Consider the following 20,677-nt stretch of genomic DNA (forward strand, 5'->3'; position numbering starts at 1 on the left):
TGAGTTTCTTTGTTTCTGGCAATCATCGTGAGGAGATCGAATTTTACATCTTAGAGGATTCACAATCGCCAGTCATTTTAGGTCATGACTGGCTATCCAAATCCTCACGTTGATTGGCAGAACAATGTTGTGTTATCTTGGAAGTCTTCGTGTTATGTTTCTTGTCTTGGTCCTGCTCCTTCTCTTGTCTCTTGTTCTGTCTCGCAGGTTCCAGCTATCGATCTCTCGGGAGACCCGGCGGAGTACTCGGATCTGTATCAGGTTTTCAGTAAGTCCCGGGCTACTTCTCTGCCTCCTCATCGGTCGTATGATTGCGAGATCAAACTACTTCCCAACACTTCTCCGCCTAAGGGTCGTATATTTTCCCTAGCTAAACCAGAAAGAGAGGCTATGGATAAATACATTAATGACGCTCTTAAAGCCGGTCTCATTCGCCGCTCCTCGTCTCCAGCTGGTGCTGGATTTTTCTTTGTAAAGAAGAAAGACGGGTCTCTTCGTCCGTGCATTGATTATCGAGGGCTGAATGACATTACTGTTAAGAATAAGTACCCCTTGCCATTAATGTCATCAGCATTCGAATTATTACAGGGAGCGCGCGTATTTACCAAGCTAGATCTGCGCAACGCTTATCACTTGGTACGTATTAGAGAGGGCGATGAGTGGAAGACAGCCTTTAACACACCTTCAGGACACTGGGAATATTCCGTTCTGCCGTTCGGTCTTTGTAACGCTCCAGCTGTCTTCCAGACCATGGTCAATGAAGTGCTGGGTGACATGATTAACAGATTTGTCTTTGTGTATCTCGATGACATTCTCATCTTTTCTCCCTCCATGCAGATACACACTCAGCACGTTCGCATGGTTTTACAACGGCTATTAGAGAATCAGCTATTCGTTAAGGCGGAGAAGTGCGAGTTCCACAAGAAGTCGGTTTCGTTTCTGGGTTTTGTTATTGCCGAGGGTGAAATTCGTCCCGATCCCGCTAAGGTTAAGACGGTTGCCGATTGGCCGGTACCCGACACTCGGAAGGAGCTTCAGCGATTTCTGGGGTTCGCCAATTTCTACCGGCGTTTCATCAGAAATTTTGGTCAGATCGCTAAGCCTCTTACTGCTCTTACTTCACCTAACGTGTGTTTCCGTTGGAATAGAGAGGCTCAGGAGGCCTTTGATGTGTTAAAGTCCCGGTTCATCTCTGCGCCTGTCCTCTCTATTCCCGATCCGGCTAAACAATTTATTGTGGAAGTGGATGCATCTGATGTCGGGGTAGGCGCTGTTTTATCTCAGCGATCGTCTATTGATGGGAAAGTACATCCGTGTGCTTTTTTCTCTCACCGGTTAAACCCAGCAGAACGTAATTACGACATAGGGAATCGGGAGCTGTTGGCGGTTAGACTCGCCTTGGGTGAATGGCGTCACTGGTTGGAGGGAACCTCGGAGCCCTTTCTGGTCTGGACGGATCATAAGAATCTTGAATATATCCGTTCGGCCAGAAGACTAACATCTAGGCAGGCTCGTTGGGCACTCTTCTTTGATCGTTTTAACTTCACCCTCTCGTACCGGCCTGGCTCGAAAAATACCAAACCTGATGCTCTCTCCCGTCTGTTCGAGAAGTCCGGTTCGGAGAGGGCGGAGACCATTCTCCCGGAGGGGAGGGTGGTCGGCGCCCTCGTATGGGGAATCGAACAGCGGGTGAGAGAGGCCGGCCGGGAGGGGGAAGTTCCGGAGGGGTGTCCAGCGGGTCGCCTATGGGTTCCTGAGCGGTTACGTTCCGATGTCATCCGGTGGGGTCACGAGTCCAAGTTTGTCGGCCATCCAGGAATTCGGAGAACGTTGGCTGCCGTCCATCAGCGTTTTTGGTGGCCTTCTATGTCCACTGACGTCAGACAGTTTGTACTAGCCTGTTCGGTTTGTGCTCGTAATAAAGCATCTAATTTACCACCCGCTGGTCTGCTTAAATCTTTGCCCTTGCCCTCCCGCCCCTGGTCTCATATAGCCCTTGATTTTGTCACTGGCTTACCGGCATCTAATGGTAACACTGTTGTTCTAACTGTGGTGGATCGTTTTTCGAAGGCGGTTCATTTTATTCCCCTGCCCAAGCTACCTTCTGCTAAAGAGATGGCCCAGGTTTTGATTAATCACGTCTTTCGGTTACATGGTATTCCGACTGACGTAGTGTCAGATAGGGGTCCTCAGTTCATCTCTCGTTTTTGGCAGGAGTTTTGTAGACAAATTGGCGCCACCGCCAGCTTGTCTTCTGGTTATCACCCGCAGACCAATGGGCAATGCGAACGGGCTAATCAGGATCTCGGTAGAACGCTCCGCTGTCTGTCGTCACAATATCCAAATTCCTGGTGCGATCAGCTTCCGTGGGTTGAGTATTCTCATAATTCTCTTCCCGTTACGTCTACCAATTTATCCCCGTTTGAACTTTCCATCGGTTATCAACCTCCCCTGTTTCCATCACAGGAGCCCGAGGCAGCGGTTCCGTCTGCGTTAGCTTTCGTACGCAGGTGCAGACGCACCTGGAGGAGAGCTAAGACATTGTTATTATCTAATTCCAGACGAACCAAGGCTGCAGCTGATCGTCATCGGCGACCTCCACCCCGTTACGTTTGTGGTCAAAAGGTATGGCTTTCTACCAAGGATCTGTCTCTCCGTGAGCCTTCTCGTAAGCTGGCTCCAAGATTCATTGGGCCATACAGTATTTCTAAGGTCATTAATCCGGTGACGATAAAGCTTAAGTTACCCCTTTCTCTTGGTCGGGTTCACCCTGTTTTTCATGTATCCAAGGTTAAACCTGTGATGTTTGCTCGCTATAACCCCCCTGTCTCTGCCCCTAATCCCCCCGCCCCTCGTCTAGTGGATGGTGCCCCTGTCTACACTGTTAAGAGGTTACTAGACTCCCGCCGCAGGGGCAGAGGATTTCAGTATTTAGTGGATTGGGAAGGATATGGTCCTGATGAGAGGAGCTGGGTTCCGGGTCGGGATTTGCTGGATCCTGGGCTGATCGAGGATCTCCGTCAGCGACAGGGTGAGTCTCCCGGTCCGTCTGGTGCCGGTCGTGGAGGGGGGGCTACTGTCATGACTGCTGGGTGATCGATGGCTGTTTGATCTGTGTGTGTGTGTGTTGTTTACCTGTGGTGCCGGTTCCTCGTGTACTCACTAACTCCGCCCCCTTGTTTCGGTAATTGTTCACCGGTGGTGTCTCGTTTACCTTTTCCTTTATATTGCACGTAGTCCTGTCCTTCGTTGCGCGCTCATTGTTTTATCACAGTCCTGCTACCCTGCCTTGTCTTGTCAGTCGCTCTCTGTCTCTCCCTCTTGTTACCCCAGGTTTGGTTTTCGGCGTTCGAGGACTCATTTTCGCCCGGACCGCTCGCTTGAGGATTGCTGGATATCTTTGACTTTGTTTGCCTCTCGGTACAGCTGGTTCGCTTTGTTTTTAGGCGGTATACCAGCTGTCTCTGTTTCTCCCCGGTTTTCATCATCACCCGTGAGTGGAGTACACTATTTACCATTGTGGATTACATTAACTCTATCGACTGTTGTTTTCTCGGGACCGCAGGTTCGCTTCGTTTTTAGGCGGTGACCAGTGGTTTCCGAGTGGCTCTGCTACATCAGGATTTCACAGTGGATTACCCGTCTGAGTTCTCGGATTACCATCTTCCATCTCCACCTGTCATCCACCTTCAGGGCGGCACGTATTATCCCTCTGTTGCGTGTGGTGACTGTACGGGTGTCTCGACGGAGTGCGTGGGTGGCTCTCTCTCTTCCTTCGGATCTGAACTGGATTATTGTGTACCGTGTGTGGATCTACCAGTGACTTTGCTCTCCTATTTTCTATATTTTTCTAAATAAATTGTTAACTTGCATCTGACTCCTGAGTTCATTTCGTGACAGTAGTAAGTAAGTCTGGATCTAGGATGTAATTTCTATGACCGTAGCGAGGGAGCAGCAAAATACAGTCCTATTAGGCAGTTATTCCACAGCTTTTCTTCATGATAAAGGAGATCAATGGTGTGTACAGCCCAGCTCCGACCCATCTGAGCACTGTTCATCATATCTCATACTGTCACCAGTACATTCAGACAGTCCACACCAGCACACTTTCTGTTTCAGAAAACCATAAACATGTTGAGAACACAGCTCATGTTTTTCAGACAAGTTATTGGTTTGTATTTGGATTTTGCTTTCTTTAATGTGTAAGCAGAATGCATGTCCCAGTCTGTGCAATGAGCCATTAGCAGTCATTTTCATTGCAAACAATTTTGCATGCAATCCTGAATTTGTAAAGGCCTGTATTTGGTTTTCAAGTAAGTCAATGTAAATTTTGTTTTTGTTTGTAGCTTTTCATGCATGCATCATTAATTCTCATGAACTGTGACCTATACAGATATACAGTGTTTGTGAAGAAAATAAATATTGTAATTGAAGCAGTATAATCTTTACAACTGATGATCGGTCATGTCATGGTTTATATTCTTTGATAAAAAACCTGTTTTGTACATTTCACATGTTGTTTATTTTACTTTATTTAGGACACAATCACTTGGATAACATATGAATTTGGGATGCTTATGGGGGGAGTTTCTCTCGAGTGGAGGAGAACTGGGTACATAATCTGTCACTAGTCGATTCAGTAAAACTAGAAGAAGAGGAGAGACCACTACCTGTAAAAACACACAGAAAAAAAACACTGTGAGGGAAACATTTACACTCAATCTGTGTACAACTGTTAGAAGCGATATTAAATCTTTAGAAATTTTATTTCAGTTTTTAATATCCACCACTTTTAGGGTAAACAGAAATACTAGTTTATCTGGGGCAGTATTAGGTTTACTCCATATCCAAACAATTTAAATATGTAAATATGTCCTGGTTTCAGCGGTTTCTCATTAAAAGTCATTCTTTCCTCACAAATCGTCTCACAGCGTATCGGGAAGCCATGGCAATATAAATTTCTTGTGTCCACGGTTCTTCTCTGTAAGTATATGTTTACACTGAACAGGTGGACAATAAAGATTTATTCTATTCTATTCTATTCTATATGAAAACTAAAAGAAGCATTGAGATTTGCATTGAGATTACGAGCCATTAGATGGGATGACAGGTATTTGACAAGCATTCATTTTTGTTTTGAAATGCAGATGTCATCATCGTTCAGTCGTCTTTTCATTTAGAAATTCCTGAATCAGCAATCATCTGCTCTTTTTAACACTTGCCATGTATATATATAGTATGCCCATTTATCATTCACTATGTGACTATATATAGATGCACATACTTGATTAATATTAGTATAAATATAACAGTCCTATTACAATCCTACAGATCAACTAATGTATAATTTTTACAGTTAATATCAATGATGTACATGTAATGTAATGTACATTTTCAGTAACACGGTGTATTCTATATATTTCCTAATTCTTCTGTTCTCTATGACTTCTACATTGTTGTTTTTTCTTGTCTTTACTATCTGTTCTGAAAGGGATTTACTGTAAAGCTGCTTTGCAAAGATGCAAAAATGTGAAAAGTGCTTGTAGAAATACAATTGAGTTGAATTTGAATGAAATATCCGAAGCACCATTTTGGTTTTCTCAGCTGCCACACCTCAGGGCACCTTGAAAGACTTCTCAATATCCTAACTGTGCATTCAGACCGCCACCTTCGAGAGCGTCAAAGTGTCCGGAAGTCATTCATTTTCAATGAGCGCCGGCGGCGAGCTCCGGCGCGGCACGTCATGTACAGCGTGAGCGTCGAGGAGAGTTGAAATCAGCTCAACTTTATGGTAATGAGATATGACGCGGTTCGGCGGCAACCAATCGGAAGGCAGAAATGTTCACCGGCAACCAATCGGAAGGCGGAAACCTCCGCCTGAGAGGAGTTCAGAGAATGCAGTCGAGCGTCAGAGCGTCCACTACAACTTTTCTTTAGCGTCGTTGTCAGGGCAGCCAGAGCTTTTATTGACGCTCTCGCCGGTGGCGGACTGAATGCACAGTAAGGCTCATGGGCGTAGATCTTGCGTGGCACATGTCCCGTGCACTTATATCAACTTGCGGTTACTATTCCGCCCATGTATTTTTGTTTGTTACAGATTTGAGTGAAATTACATTTACCCACTCACAAGTGAGCGAAGCATCTGTCATGCATGCACGTCTGTTTCAGCTTCAAAAAAGTAAAACAGGAACAGAACAGAGCTGTCACTTGCCTGATTGGGTCAATGCTGTGTCATCACAAATGACTATTTCACATGCTTTTAGGCATTGCCAATTTAAACATTAAAGCACAATACACAAAACAAATTTACTTGCATGCTGTTTGTAACTGTTGCGTGTATTCCCACTTGAAGCGCATGCCTGGAAACCAGCATCTTAAAGGGATAGTTCACCCAAAAATGACAATACGGTCATCAGTTTAGTTTTCCTCGTGTAGTTTTAAACCTGTATGAATTTAGTTTTTCTGATGAACACAAAAGAAGCAACATATCCTCCAACCCATACGATTGCTTTGATCGTTTGTCCATTTCACCAAATACGACCAATAGAAGCATTTACTAAATTAGCGCCTCTACCGGCAGCAGGTGAAACTTAATATATTGGGGTATAAAATAATATTTTGGGGTATAATTTTGCTATGATGACATGTACAGGGATAACATTTTCAATTGAAACCCGGATTAAAGGGGACAGAGAATGAAAAACCATTTTTACCTTGTCTTTGTTGAATAATGGTAGTCTACCCGCATTCACAAACATACAAAAAGTGCTAGACATGCTAAACATCTCAGTCTCATAGAAATTCCTCTTTCAGAAATGTCAGCCAGAAAACAGCCCAATCTAAAAAACTGATGCTTATGACATCACAGGCATCTCACTGCCCCTCCACTTTAAAATAATTGGCTACATTTTTTGAGTGTAAAAACAATTTTTTTAGCACCAGCCGCCACTGTACCTGACTGTACTTTTATTTGCGTGTTGTGTTTTATATGGTTGAGAAGTGGTTGGGTTTAGGGTAAGGGTGAGGGTGGGGTTAGATGCTCCAAAATATCTTTAAAACGGTAAATGTTTATGAAACCGTTTCTACATTTACAAATTCATAAAATGTGTCTAATCTGATGTATAAGAAAAAAAAAACTTAAAACATAACAACAGATTGTATTTATAAGCTACTGCCGCTAGAGAACACTAATGACTTACTTTACGTCGTAATAAGGTGCTTGCACAAATGACCTATGAGGTTGTTATTTTTTGGAGGACAGTCTCAAAAGAAGATGGTTTGATATATGGTGGTAAGCACACAGCTGTTTGTAACCTTTGACTTTTATAGTAGGAAAAACAAATATGATGGAATTCAATGGGTACCCTCAACTGTGTGCTTAAGATCATTTATCAAAATATCTTCTTCATTATTTATCACAATACTTCTATAATATTTGTTTTCATACTACGAAAGTCAAAGGTTACAATCAGCTGTGTGCTTAGCACCATTTATCAAAATATCTTCATTTGTGTTCATCAGAAAAAAAAGACATTTATACAGATTAAGATCAACATGAGGATGAGAAATTGGTGACCAAATTTTCATTTTTGGGTGAACTATCCCTTTAATGCTTTAGACAGCACCCAAATGCTAAGTTAATGTTATCTTGCACTTAAATGTTATATTAGGCTTATAATTATGTGGGCTATTGCTCAAAATTTGTTATATTATTTATTTATTTATTTTATTACTGAGCATTTACTTGTCTTTAAGAACGAATTAAAAACATGTATTAAAGAAAAAAACTCTTAAGCAAAACATGGTCAGGTCAACATGTCTCAATAATGTTTGGTTCCAATTTTGTATCAGTTTTACTGGTAGACCACTGTATGAAGAATTTGTTGGGTATTATATGTCACCCTGTCCCCCTCACCGCCTACGCTCCTGCTGTAAGGCTGTATCTCTCACTTACCTCTCATGAGGTTATACATGTTCAGGTAGTTTGTTCCCGAATCAAACATGGCATACCAGCTGCGAGACACAGACGGGCCCTGTGCAGGGATTCAAAGAAACACAGAACTATTTCCTGTACCTTAGAGATTTTAATTATTATAAATAGAGTGTGTGTCCACTTTTGAAAGGATATAATATAGGACTTTGACACTAACCTGAACATCACACGCATCAGGGTGTGGACTGCTGAGGTTAAATGTGATGTCATCCACAAATCTCATCACAGGTGTGGTGTGTGTGGCAGTGATGTCTTCTGCATTTACTGATATCAGCTAATGAGACGAAACAAACTATAATTACAACCGTGATACAGTACACCTCACAATACTACTCTCTGACCAAAGGATCATGCACTTATCACAGAGGTGACAATTACCACGACAGGTGGTTAGAAATACATAACAAAAATATAATTAAGAACAGGAAGAAAATGACAGAGGAAACCAACAGTAACTCAGAATATGCTCATGTTCAAGATCAGTATAGGATGAGTCAGTGCAGTGTCTGTGTCTTAAGACCTGGTAAGAGTTTTGTCTAAACAGATAATCCTACTGGGGTGTCATTTATGAGTTGCTATTACTTTGGGTGCATACCCAATTCAGAGTCTGGATCCTACTAAGGATGCTGTATTTGAAGGCTGCAGCCTCTGAAGTCCACAAAGCAAACTGAAATGAGACGGTCTAGCCTACGGGGAAGTTGGGTCACTTGCTTGATCCGCCAACCCCGCTTGTCAGTGGGACACAACAGCTGAGACTTTTTCAGACCTTTAAAAATAAATATGGTGCCAGATTTTTATTTTTATTTTAGAAAATATGACATATTGATGCAGATTAAATTACCCAACAGTATGTTAAATTTACCAACCATAGAAATATATATATAAATATATATTATTAATTAAAATCACTAAAACATCATTTATAATACCCAGACGTCACAGGCAGGCATTATTGAATCTTCGGATAGCCAAGGCTGTGAAGGATCCAGGGGAAACAAAGGCTGCATTTGGAGGCTGCATGTGAAGGGGCTTTTGAATTGGGACAGCCTTCATCACGGCACGATGACCTTCAAACACAGCCTTCGAGGGACGCAGCCCCTGAATTAGGATGCACCCACTGAATGAATACTGAGACGCAGGTGCATGAAACCGCAGCACTCACAGAATAAAGACATCTTTGACTCTTCCCGGGACATGATGCTGTTGACCACTCCTTTATCTGGTTTACCAAAAGGGAGGAGACGTCAAAACAGGGAATACCGATTTCCCTGTTTTAAAAGACATACATACGCATACATTCAAACATGTAATTTTGCATGCGGATGTTACGGCAATGCATTTCTTTCAAAAATATGTTTAGCTCATAGGTGTCATTTACACTGGGGACATGTCCCCACCACTTTTTGAAATGGCAGATTTTGTCCCCACCACTTTTTGAAAGCTTTTGGTTAAAATGTTCTGAAAAACCAAACAATACCTGTGCGACTTAGGGCGCACTCACACTATCCAAACCAAACCGCGCTCGGGCGGTTGACTAGTGTGATCGCTCTGATCCGGGCGCGGATTGATTAATCGCGCCGCGGCCGGGTTGCAGAGGTGGGCCGGAGCGCGGTTCACTTGGGCTCAGGGCGGAAGGCTGTGGTGTGAGCGCAATCGCGCCTGAGCGCGATTCAAAAGGTGAAGACGTCAGTTGCGCGCCCACTCACCTTCATCTGCCTCCGTAAAAACCTTTTGATTCACACAGCGGGGTAACGTGAATGTCCGAGCTGCACACGTGACAGATCAACTAAGCAATATGATGACATGTGAGAGGGCTGTCTGTAATCGCGCACCAAACGACTCCGAATAAAAAAACACAGACTTAACATTACGGTGGGTTCCAGTGTTAAGAGAGAGCTTTACTTCCTGCTTTTTCAAAACAATCGCATCTTAATGACGAAAGTGCGCCCGGACTCGGATTGATACAAAGTACAGCGTGAGTGCGTGCACCTGGGGGAGTAGGGAGGGGTGACAATCGCGCTGGGGCATGGTTTGGTTTGGATAATGTGAGTGCGCCCTCACACTGCAAAAAAGACTTTCTTACTTAGTATTTTTGACTTGTTTTCAGTAGAAATATCTAAAAATTCTTAAATCAAGATGCTTTTTCTTGATGGGCAAAATTACCTAAGAAAATAAGTCTAGTTTTTAGACAAAAAAATACAATTAAAGTGAATTTGTGCTAAAACAAGCAAAAATATCTGTCAATGGGGTGAGAAAAAAATCTAAAAATAAGATTTCTTTTTTCTTAAGCACTTAATTTAAGCATAATTTTCTCAGCCCATCGGCAGATATTTTTGCTTGTTTTAAGCACAAATTCACTTAAATTGTATAGTTTTTGTCTAAAAACTAGACTTATTTTCTTACGCCATTTTGCTCATCAAGAAAATAAATCTTTAAGAATTTTTTATATTTCTACTAAAAACAAGACAAAGAAAGGCAGATTTTCAAGAAAAAAAGTATTAGTATTTTTGTGTTGTTTTCAGTAAAAATATCTAAAAATTCTTAAATTAGGATGCTTTTTCTTGATGAGCAAAAATCAAGTTTTTAGACCGAAAATATCAAATTTAAGTGATTTTGTGCATAAAACCAGCAAAATCTGTCAATGGGGTAAGCAATTTTTTCTTGAATTTGCTTGAATTTAGTGTTTAGGAAAAATGTTAAAGATTTTTTGCTTACCCCATTGGCAGATTCGTTGCTTGTTTTATTCACAAAATCACTTAAATTTGATATTTTTGATCTAAAAACTAGGCTTATATTCTTAGGTCATTTTGCTCATCAAGAAAAAAGCATCTTAATTTAAGAATTTTATATATTTTTACTGAAAACAAGACAAAAATATATTTTTTCTTAAATAATTATTTGTAGTGTACAACTGGTTTTGTGGTCTAGGGTCACATATGTTGCATTGTGTGCTTATAGTGTGTTTTCTTTTACATGAATTTCATTGTAATCATTGACTTAACTTGCTGTTGTTTTCTACAGTATGGTGCTTTGGCACTGTTCGGATGAGCTGGTGTTGCTGGGACTGTTACATGTGCAGTCGACATTGTTAAGGGTTTTATGCTGAGTATTTTTGTGTTGTTGACCGGCCTACACTATGCCCATTTTTGATACGGCGTTATTCAATATTTTTCCCATCCTGCTGTAATGTTTTTTCATCTGATCTTTTGTCCCCACCACTTTTCAACACAAACTGACGCCCCTGGTTTTACATATATGCTAAATAGATTTTGTAGAAAGTAAAGCTTAATAAAATTTTTGAATTTGAAAATATATTGAATTTTAATCATTATATATTAACACATATTTCAAAATGTATTTCAGGGGCAACAAATACATTTCTAATTTTTATTTCTCCTGTCCAAAACATAAAAGATTTTATAAAATGTATAAGTATGTATAAAATTATAAGTATTTTGCAGTTGAAAATATATTTAATTTTAATCTTTTCAAACCTTTTATGTTAAAGTCGCCATGAAACGGAAGTAGCGATTGCCTTATTTTCCCCGTGGTGACGTATATCCGAATGAAACGGCTTTTGAGATGAAATAAGGCAGGGCTGGATTTGAATTTGTCCATCGAGATCTGATTGGATCGTTTGAAGTTGGGTCGTGTTGCTAATTGCTAATCACTGCGATCTTCTCCCGGACCCCGCCCACCTGCCATACTTTTGACCGGAAGTGAAGAGAGATCGTTTTGAGGAGGGGAGGAGATTTGCATTTTTGATTAAAGATTATGAGCACACACGAATTTTTAAAAAATAATGAAGCTCACAGATGAATCATTTGTTAATAATACCACACTATTAAAAATACATATATAGTTTTTCATTTCAATTTCATTGCGACTTTAACAGGTTTGTAACAAACAAAGTTTTACGTCGTCTGACGTGAATATGAATGCTTACATACGTACAACATATTTCAAAATAGATAACATCTTATGATTTCATAACATTTGGATTAGGAAAACTATCTTATGCGTTCACTTTAATTAAAGCCATCAATAATGGATTTATAGAGGTTAATAACTGCATTATGATTCATAATAAGTAACTTATAAATCAATTATAAATCAATATATATCAAATCGGTTATTTGAAAAGTTGTTACTATAATATAATGATATTTTAACACTGCAGGCTGCATTTTTATAAATACCCTCATCGAAGTATACCACTGTTATTACTTATAAATAAGTGTATAGTGGATTATGAGCATGCGCATTGAAATGCAAATCCAAGAAATAATAAAAATATTATAAATGTAACTATACTGTTCTTATAATGGGTTATACGTGTTGTTGTGTCTTTCTAAATATATTTATAGAATAACTGCCTATAAATATTATAAAAAGGATTCATTAAAAGCTTGGGGTTCATAGAAAGTGTACAATAGTATTTGCCGTATGGGACATATTGGTTTTACCGTCCATGCAGGTTATTATTATTATTTACATACCATTCAACTGTACACTGTGCGTGTAGTGGACCGGCCGCGAGAGCGCACAGTACCCCAACACCGACGATCAGCAGCCCACATGTGGATATGCAGAGCTTCACAGCCCGTTCAGACCCGCGGGAAACCTCGCCTTCTTTTAACAAATCAATGGGTTCCGCGCTCATGCCCACGTCTTATCGACGCTCTACAGATGTTTCGGGGTGTGCTGAAATAACAGATTGTTATACAACTCAAGCGGAGGCCTACACTATACTGCGCGTATACGTTTCCTCATGTTGTACGCTTTATATTACGATCTAATCCCATTCGAGAATATCTTTTCGTGTCAGGTGTTCGCACAGGATTCACACTTGGGTTTAACAACACCACCGAGAAAAAGCGCGACAAAACGCAACGCAGGGTTCAAAGGACGCGTTTCGGCGCAACGTTTACGTTACGTGCGTTTACAGCCAAAGACGTGCGTCTGACGCATGTGTGTACCTGTACACCGCGAGTAACGTGTGGACGCAGGTTAGTTTGCCTGACCCCCTCTCATTCTGAGAAAGCGATTGAGAGAAGGAACAGCCCTTGCATGATAAAAAAACACGAGCACACGCTCATATCTCCTGTGCACGAGCACGCGCTCATATCTCCAGCGCACAAACGGAGACGCGCCAGTCCAAGAGTCAAAGAAAATTATATGAAAGCGGTAAGTACTTATTAAAAATCATCATGACTTTTCTGACATAACGTTAATTAATTATGTTACCGCATGTAAACGTAATATGTGTTGTTTTGATGAAACAATTGACCTGTTATTGAGCGCGCTCTACATTTGGGAAGAAACGAAACTGAAAAGAATGACAGTTAGTTATGTTCATGATAATAACAACAATAATAATAGTCTAATACTTTTGTGTTTCTTTCTATTTAAGTATCCCATGTATTCTTATTTATGTTAAATGAGAAAACTTAAGTTTTTGTGATTTTGTTTAATGTTGTACAGTGTTTTCAGCAGTGTTATGATGATTGGGTTAAATTGATATTTTGAACCATGTGAACTGAGCCGATCCTGGACTTATTGGGGCCACTTCTGTCTTTGTTTAAATGTAGCTATAAACAAAATGTTAAATAAAAAATACCTTATTATCTTATAGCATACATTTTTATAATATGGACACTAACACTTTTCAGAGTTCTTCCTAATTATAACATGAAATGTGTTTCATGAAAAGCCAATAGTCTGTTAAGTTGGTATTTAGAAAACAAGGTACTGCAAAAAAAGTCTTTAAGAGATGTAGAAAATCAAGGAAATAAATTGAAAAAATAAATAAAACCAAAATAGCTGTCAGAAAAACTATAACAAACAACTCAAAAGAGTTTCCAATTTGCAAAAAAAATTAAGGCATGATTAATATAATTTACTCCAGTGGATAACATACCAATATACATCAGTACTTCTTTAAATATTCAAACTTTAGACGTAATATGGATTGTATTAAAATTCAACAGCATACATGACTGAATTTGTTTATTTCTTTAAAACACGTATGAAAGATTTTGATTATTGATGTGTACTGGCATTTCTAACAAAACACACTGGACTATATTGAATCTGGTGATGTGGAATGGAGTGTTTGTATAAATCCATTGCATGGTTAGTCAAGACTAAATAGGAATTTAAAACATACAAATGTTTTAAATGAAAAGTATATGACAAAGTGTCATTCATACACACTAAAAATGGCTGGGTTAATTTTGACCCATAATGGGTAAATATTGGACAGAATACATCGCTGGGTTTAAATTGACCCAATGCTGGTTGTTTTAACCCAACTGCTGGGTAATTATACTGGTTACATAACCCAACATTTGGTCATTTTTAACCCAGCATGTGTTCTGTCCAATATTTACCCATTATGGGTCAAAAATAACCCAGCCATTTTTAGAGTGTAAATTTACTTCTCCCTTATGGTGCTTTTTGTCTTTTCTGCTCCAGACAGATAGCTTTAAATCATATCCATATATCAAGATGCATGTTGATAAACTCTGCATGTGAACAATATGCAAATCATACAAAGTTTGAGACATTTTGACAATGTCTTGGAACAGGGCACCAAACAGAAGTTTAATTTTTATTTGTCCATCCTCGAGACCAGAGGTTCTAAAATTGGGGGCCGTGAGATGGTTCCAATTGGGCCCATTTTATAAAATGCATTAATTTAATTTAATTTATTACATTAATATGAATTATGTGTAATTAAACCTTAGAAAATAAGGCTTCTTCCTAACCAATAGCACTACGTTGTATAATTGTAAATTTTTTGTTCAATTAAAATATAAAGTGTTATGTCATAACATTTATTTGGGGGCCGCAGGGGATGCACCGTACACAAGGGGCAAGCCGGAAAAGTTTAAGAACCACTGCCCTTTTCCTCTTAGCCCTACTGGCTTTATAGAGAGTCCTGAGGCCTAACCCAGTTATCTTGAGCCAAGGCCGGGAAACACCCTGGACAGGTGGACACAGTTAACAAAACACATAGCTACCACAGAGTTGTGTGATTTATCTTCTATATAATATCCAAAAATACAATTTAATGTATAACAAGGTTGAACAAAATTAACTTCAATATCTCTTAGCAGGGGCGTCATGCACCAATTTTTTTTAAGGGGGCACAGTGTGCACAGTTCACAGAAATTTGTGCATACACAGACATCAAACGAAATATTATAGAGCTTTCAGTCTTTTCCATGGCACCATTTTGAGCCTTCCTGCTTTCCTGAAAAAACCTAGAAAATAAAAGTGTTGACTAACTTTCATATCAAATACTATTCAATCGGAATAATGACATATTAGTATCATATTTACATCTGAAACGGCATGTTTTGTTTATTTACGTTTTGTTTAATGACTTGTTTAATTGTGTCATTAATGCATTTTGCACAAAAACTGCATTATCCAATAAAATTAATGTAATTTTAAATCCATAAAGTATATTAACAACAAAAATGACATAAACTATAGCAACGTGATTGATTTTAATGTTCAATAATGATTTCAAAAAATATGTTTAGATAAAATTATTAGAGGAACGGATTTTTGCATAAAATTTTACTTCATATGTGAGCATGTGTGATTCCCGCGCCCCCGTGAACTCTGGCAAACTTTGGCGTTGAACCAAGAAGATGAATCTAGAAATCTCTACTAATATAACGGTCACATTTTAAACTATACATTTTCTGCACATTACCGTACTGGGGTTTGAAAATGTTGTGAGCTTTTCTTGCACGTTTTAATTCCTCAGATGGCCAAATGCAGCAGCAACAGCAAAGCTCGTGAGCGCGCTCAGATGCTGACGTCTGCGCTGTCTGCGCCTCCACTAGAAAGTAATGTAACATGATCAAAACTGCAAAAATCTCTGAAAAGTGACAAGGATACAGCACAGAATTGAAAAGATTAAAAGACAAGTAACAGATTGAAGGACACTTGTTTGATTTTGAGGTTGCATGCAAAATCCATTTGGCTCAAAAAACCAAGGGGGCATGTGCCCCCTCAGTTTGAATGGGCATGACGCCTCTGTCTCTTATTTTTATTTTGGTAACAGGGCTAAATAATTTAAAGAGAGAGTTCACCCAAAAATGAAAATAAGCATACAGTTAATGGTACCCGGCTAAGCCGGCTTCTATAGTATGATAAACATATACTATGGAAGTCAATGGTTATCGTCAGCTGCATGCTTACCATCATTCATCAAAATATCCAAAGTAAAAAAACGTCACAGGTTTAGAACAACATGAGGGAGAGTACACTGTCTGAAAAAAACGGTACAAAACTGTACTTTTTTTGTCGCTGGGGTGGTACCCCAAGGTACTGTTTTGTACCTTTACAGGTATATAAAAGTAATACAATGTTGTACCTTTTGAGGTACATAACTGTTCCGTAAGGATCTATTGTGTACCTTTAAAGGTACAGTTAACTGTTTTGTACCCCTAAAATCTACCTGGTACAAAATTGTTAATTAAGGTAAACACTAGGGCCTTAGGGTATAATATTGTACCCCATAAGGTACAACATTTCAATGTGTTGTATACCCATAAAGGTACCTTTTAGGGTACCACCCCAGCGACAGAAAAAGGAACAAGTTTGTACCTTTTTTCTGACAGTGTAAATGACAGAATTTTCTTTTTTGTTAACTACCATTACAAACCCCTAACAAACCTTTGTTAAAATGTGCACATAGCAAATTATGTACTTATGAAATGGCATAATCTTATAATAATTATTAAATATTCTGTCATTTAAAAATGACCCCAGGGTGGGTTTAAATAGGTCTGACTTCTGAAGTCTGAATAAACTGGTTGTATAGATTCATCTAAATGTTTCCTTATTGCCTTTGTTATGTGTCTTTATACATTGCTCAAAACAAAAGATAGATAGATAAATAAATAAACAAACGAGTTCTTAAAGACTTTTGTTTCTTCTCAGGGCCATTATGGCAGACGACATGACAGCTCCCCTGCTCTCAGACTCTGAAGTCTCCGCCAATGCTCTGCCTTCATGTCCCTTCAGGCCGACAGTGGTCATCCTCGGTTCCGGAGACTTCTCTCGTTCTCTTGCTGTGCGTCTGGTAGGTTGCGGTGTGAGAACGGTTGTGGGGACCCGGTGTGTGAATCGCATCCCATTGGGTCTGTTTCCTGATGCTGTGGAGCTGAAGAGCCAGGAGGAGGCACTGGCAGCATCACAAGTGGAATGTGTGGTGTTTATGGCTTTGTTCCCGGAGCACTACTCTTCCCTACTGAGGCTACAGTCTGCACTGGTCGGAAAAGTGCTAGTGGATGTTAGTAACGCGGCGGAGATCAACATCCGTGGAGCATCCAATGCGGAGCGATTAGCTGAGCTGTTTCCACACAGTCTGGTGGTGAAAGGTTTTAACACGGTCTCAGCCTGGGACCTGCAGACTGGAGCACATGATGGAAGCAAACAGGTCAGAGCTTCGTTATCTATTCTGTACGTGTTAAAAACTAGTACAGGGGTTATCTAATGTGATCGCTGACCTTTCACTGTTGCAGGTCTTGATTTGCGGCGACAACACGAAAGCAAAGAGGAAGGTTCTTCAGTTGGCACAGGACATGGGCTTTCACTCGGTGGATATGGGCGGCCTTTCGGCATCTCGAAATATTGAGGTGGCTCCGTTGCGCCTATTCCCATCTTGGAGTCGGCCGATCCTTGTCACATTTCTTCTGTTTCTCTTCTTCTACGGTTACGGCTTTTTGCGGGGGATCCTGCTGCCGTTTCTCGCACAAGGACACAATTTTTTCTACCGCCTTGCCCTCGATTTGGTGAACGAGAGCCTGCCGGCGGTCGCCTTGGTGATGTTAGCACTCGTCTACCTGCCGGGTTTGTTTGCCGCATTGTTGCAGCTGTGGAGGGGCACCAAGTATCGGCGTTTCCCAACCTGGTTGGACAGCTGGTTGCAGTGCCGAAAGGAATTGGGCCTGCTGAGCTTCACGTGTGCGGCTTTACACGGCATCCTCAGCATCTGCCTGCCGCTACGCAAAGTAACACAGTACAAGTTAATCAATACTGCATACAAACAGGTGCGTGAACAAAGAAAGTTTTTGGAATTAATGCTCTTAAAAGTTTGAGAGGACATTTCTGATAATAGTATAGCAATATCTCACATTCCTCCAAAAAAAGGTTTGCCAAGTATAATGTCTGTTGTGTGTCAGGTTAAGGCTGGTGTAGAGGAACCCTGGGATGAGGTGGGAGTTTGGCGTTCTGATCTTTACCTCTCTTGTGGAGTGTTGGGTCTAGGTGTCCTCTCTTTACTTGCCATCACATCCCTTCCCTCAGTAGGCAACAGCCTCAACTGGAGAGAGTTTACCTTTGTCCAGGTGAGACCGTACACGCACTGCAGCCTATAGCTTGCTTGATTATTAAATTACCTTGATTAATTACCATGGTTGGTGAACCCTGTACATACTCTTCCTGTATAAACTCACTGTAGCCTTGAAAGTGTGAGCTAGATATTAAATGGGCTCAATTTAAAGATTTTTACTTCATTACAATAAAAAGGGTTTGTCACGGTGGTGAGGATTTTGAGAAATCAGTTTGGTTTTAGATGTTTTGGGTTGAGGTCACACAAAATGTAAAGGTGCCGCAGAATCTAAAACTGTATTTATCTAGGCATAGATGAATAATAAGAGTTCTGTACATTGTAGTGAAATATTGTGAGTCTAAAACATGATCGTTTCCCCCTTTTTATGTAAACTTGGTGCATGCAAAAGACCGCTGGAAAACAAACCAATCTCAATATAACACAACTGTGACATCACAGATAGGGTGGCCATTCGTGCCAGTTCCGCCGGACACGTCCCGAACATGTTTTCGGGTTCGTTTTCCGGAAGTCGCGTTGGTCGTCCGCATACGTCATCAAGGTTTAATATTTCGGGTTTAATTTCAGAAAAGCAACCATTACATTTCAAGGTACAAATGAAACTACAATGATTGTATGTCTTAAAAGAAATAATCTTAATTTTCTAATGTATTTTAACTGAAATGTGAGAACCTCAATGACGTATGGGGTCGAGCAACGCGACTTCCGGAGAACGAACCCGAAAACATGTTCGGGACGTGTCCGGCGGAACTGGCACGAATGGCCACCCTAATCACAGATGAGATGTACGCCCCAACATTAAATCACACATTAAATTAAGTACAATGTTGTTACAATGGTAAAAAACAAAATGTGACTGTTGAGTTAGCGCTATATGCTAGTTAATGCTATATGCTAGCATTTAGGCTGAAGTTCTACTATTGAAGTTACAGTTACGTTTTGCAGGTCCATACTAAAAAAACACAAACCTACCACTCAGAAACGTCCATTAACAATCTCCAAACTGATTATTGATTATTCCTCAAAATCTGTATTTTCGTCTGATACAGACTCAAACATAAGGTTTGTTTACACACACACAGAGCTACTGAAGGAGCTGCTCTGTGAAACAGACCACGGACGGCAAATTCTAGGGACATGTAAAACCGTCTCTTTTGCACTTAATAATGCCACATAACTTCTGTGTAGATATCAGAGAAAAATTTAACAATTATTTTAATGCATTCTTTGGCACCTTTAACTCGTGGCAGCAGGCCGTGTGATCAACATATTTACTGTATTATGCCAGTTTTTCATTTTACAAACTTTGAATAAAGTTCTCTCCTTTTTCTTCTGCAGTCTGGTTTGGGTTACTCTGCACTGATGCTGGCCATCATGCACACGCTGTTTTTTGGCTGGGATTTTGCGTTTCACATTGAGGCCTATTCGTTCTACATGCCACCAAGTTACCTTATAGCTGTAGCTCTACCCTGCACTGTTCTGGTTTGCCGTTGTTTCCTTCTACTCCCCTGCATCTCCAACAGACTGGCACGAATCCGCCACGGATGGGAGAGCAGAAACAGCTGTCCAGTTTTACAGCGTCACCAAGTGGTGGCTAATGGAACATCACAGGACGTCTGAACGTATCATCCGTTCCAAAAATGACAAGAGGGTCATCATGCACTTGTCTTTATAACGCTCCAAACCTGTATACCTTTTTATCACCACAGAAAACTTTTTAAACCGTTTATTAAAAGTTGAAACGTAAATGACTGAGATGTCTAAGAGATCCACATTTGGAAACACACAGACCAGAGCTTTGGTCATGTTTACAGAACCTCAGGATTGCAAATGTGCTCTTAATGTCCATGTTTTACATTTATGATACAAAGGCTTTAAAAATACATCAGTGTTTTTATAACACGTTCACGTTAATATGAATTTACCTGTGGACTGACTGACAGAAATCTGATCACCGCTCCCATGCAGTACCAGGAGAGTATTACAGCCTCCACTAACTTTTAACTCGACTGGACTTCACTTTGCAATAAAAATCTGTAATTTGTTGCTTATGTTATTATCACATTACAGTTATCTCAAATCATCTTCCTCTTTTGGCATTTACTCTGTTAACACTCAGCCACAGATAATGGAATTTATATTGTTATTATACCATTATGGTCTATGTTTTACAGTATGTTGGGATTGCTGTGATAAGATTATTAAATGTTTCACTTCCTCAGTCTGAACGACTGATAGCAAGTATTTTGGACTGTTTATAGAAAATATGTGTTGATTTATTAATTAAATGTTTGTTGTTTGAACGCATA

The 20,677-nt window shown here is 40.1% G+C and overlaps 1 protein-coding gene across 1 annotated transcript; it reads left to right on the top strand.

Moving 5' to 3' along the window:
* Positions 1 to 13,041: 13,041 nt before the first annotated feature.
* steap3 (STEAP family member 3, metalloreductase) lies at positions 13,042 to 20,671 on the top strand. The gene is made up of 5 exons (XM_065293156.2): positions 13,042 to 13,180; positions 16,958 to 17,456; positions 17,542 to 18,069; positions 18,202 to 18,366; positions 19,707 to 20,671. Exons 2-5 carry the CDS (start codon positions 16,965 to 16,967, stop codon positions 19,986 to 19,988), a joined length of 1,467 nt encoding a protein of 488 aa, XP_065149228.1. The 5' UTR covers positions 13,042 to 13,180; positions 16,958 to 16,964; the 3' UTR covers positions 19,989 to 20,671.
* Positions 20,672 to 20,677: the final 6 nt, after the last annotated feature.

Source organism: Paramisgurnus dabryanus, chromosome 15 (genome assembly GCF_030506205.2).
Source record: "Paramisgurnus dabryanus chromosome 15, PD_genome_1.1, whole genome shotgun sequence".
NCBI lineage: Eukaryota > Metazoa > Chordata > Actinopteri > Cypriniformes > Cobitidae > Paramisgurnus > Paramisgurnus dabryanus.

Bases quoted from the DNA above. Each gene is read 5' to 3' on its own strand.
- steap3 (XM_065293156.2), top strand. From the start codon at position 16,965: ATGGCAGACGACATGACAGCTCCCCTGCTCTCAGACTCTGAAGTCTCC. The intron at 17,457-17,541 runs GTCAGAGCTTCG...TCACTGTTGCAG, and splicing joins CACATGATGGAAGCAAACAG to GTCTTGATTTGCGGCGACAA. The intron at 18,367-19,706 runs GTGAGACCGTAC...TTTCTTCTGCAG, and splicing joins GAGAGTTTACCTTTGTCCAG to TCTGGTTTGGGTTACTCTGC.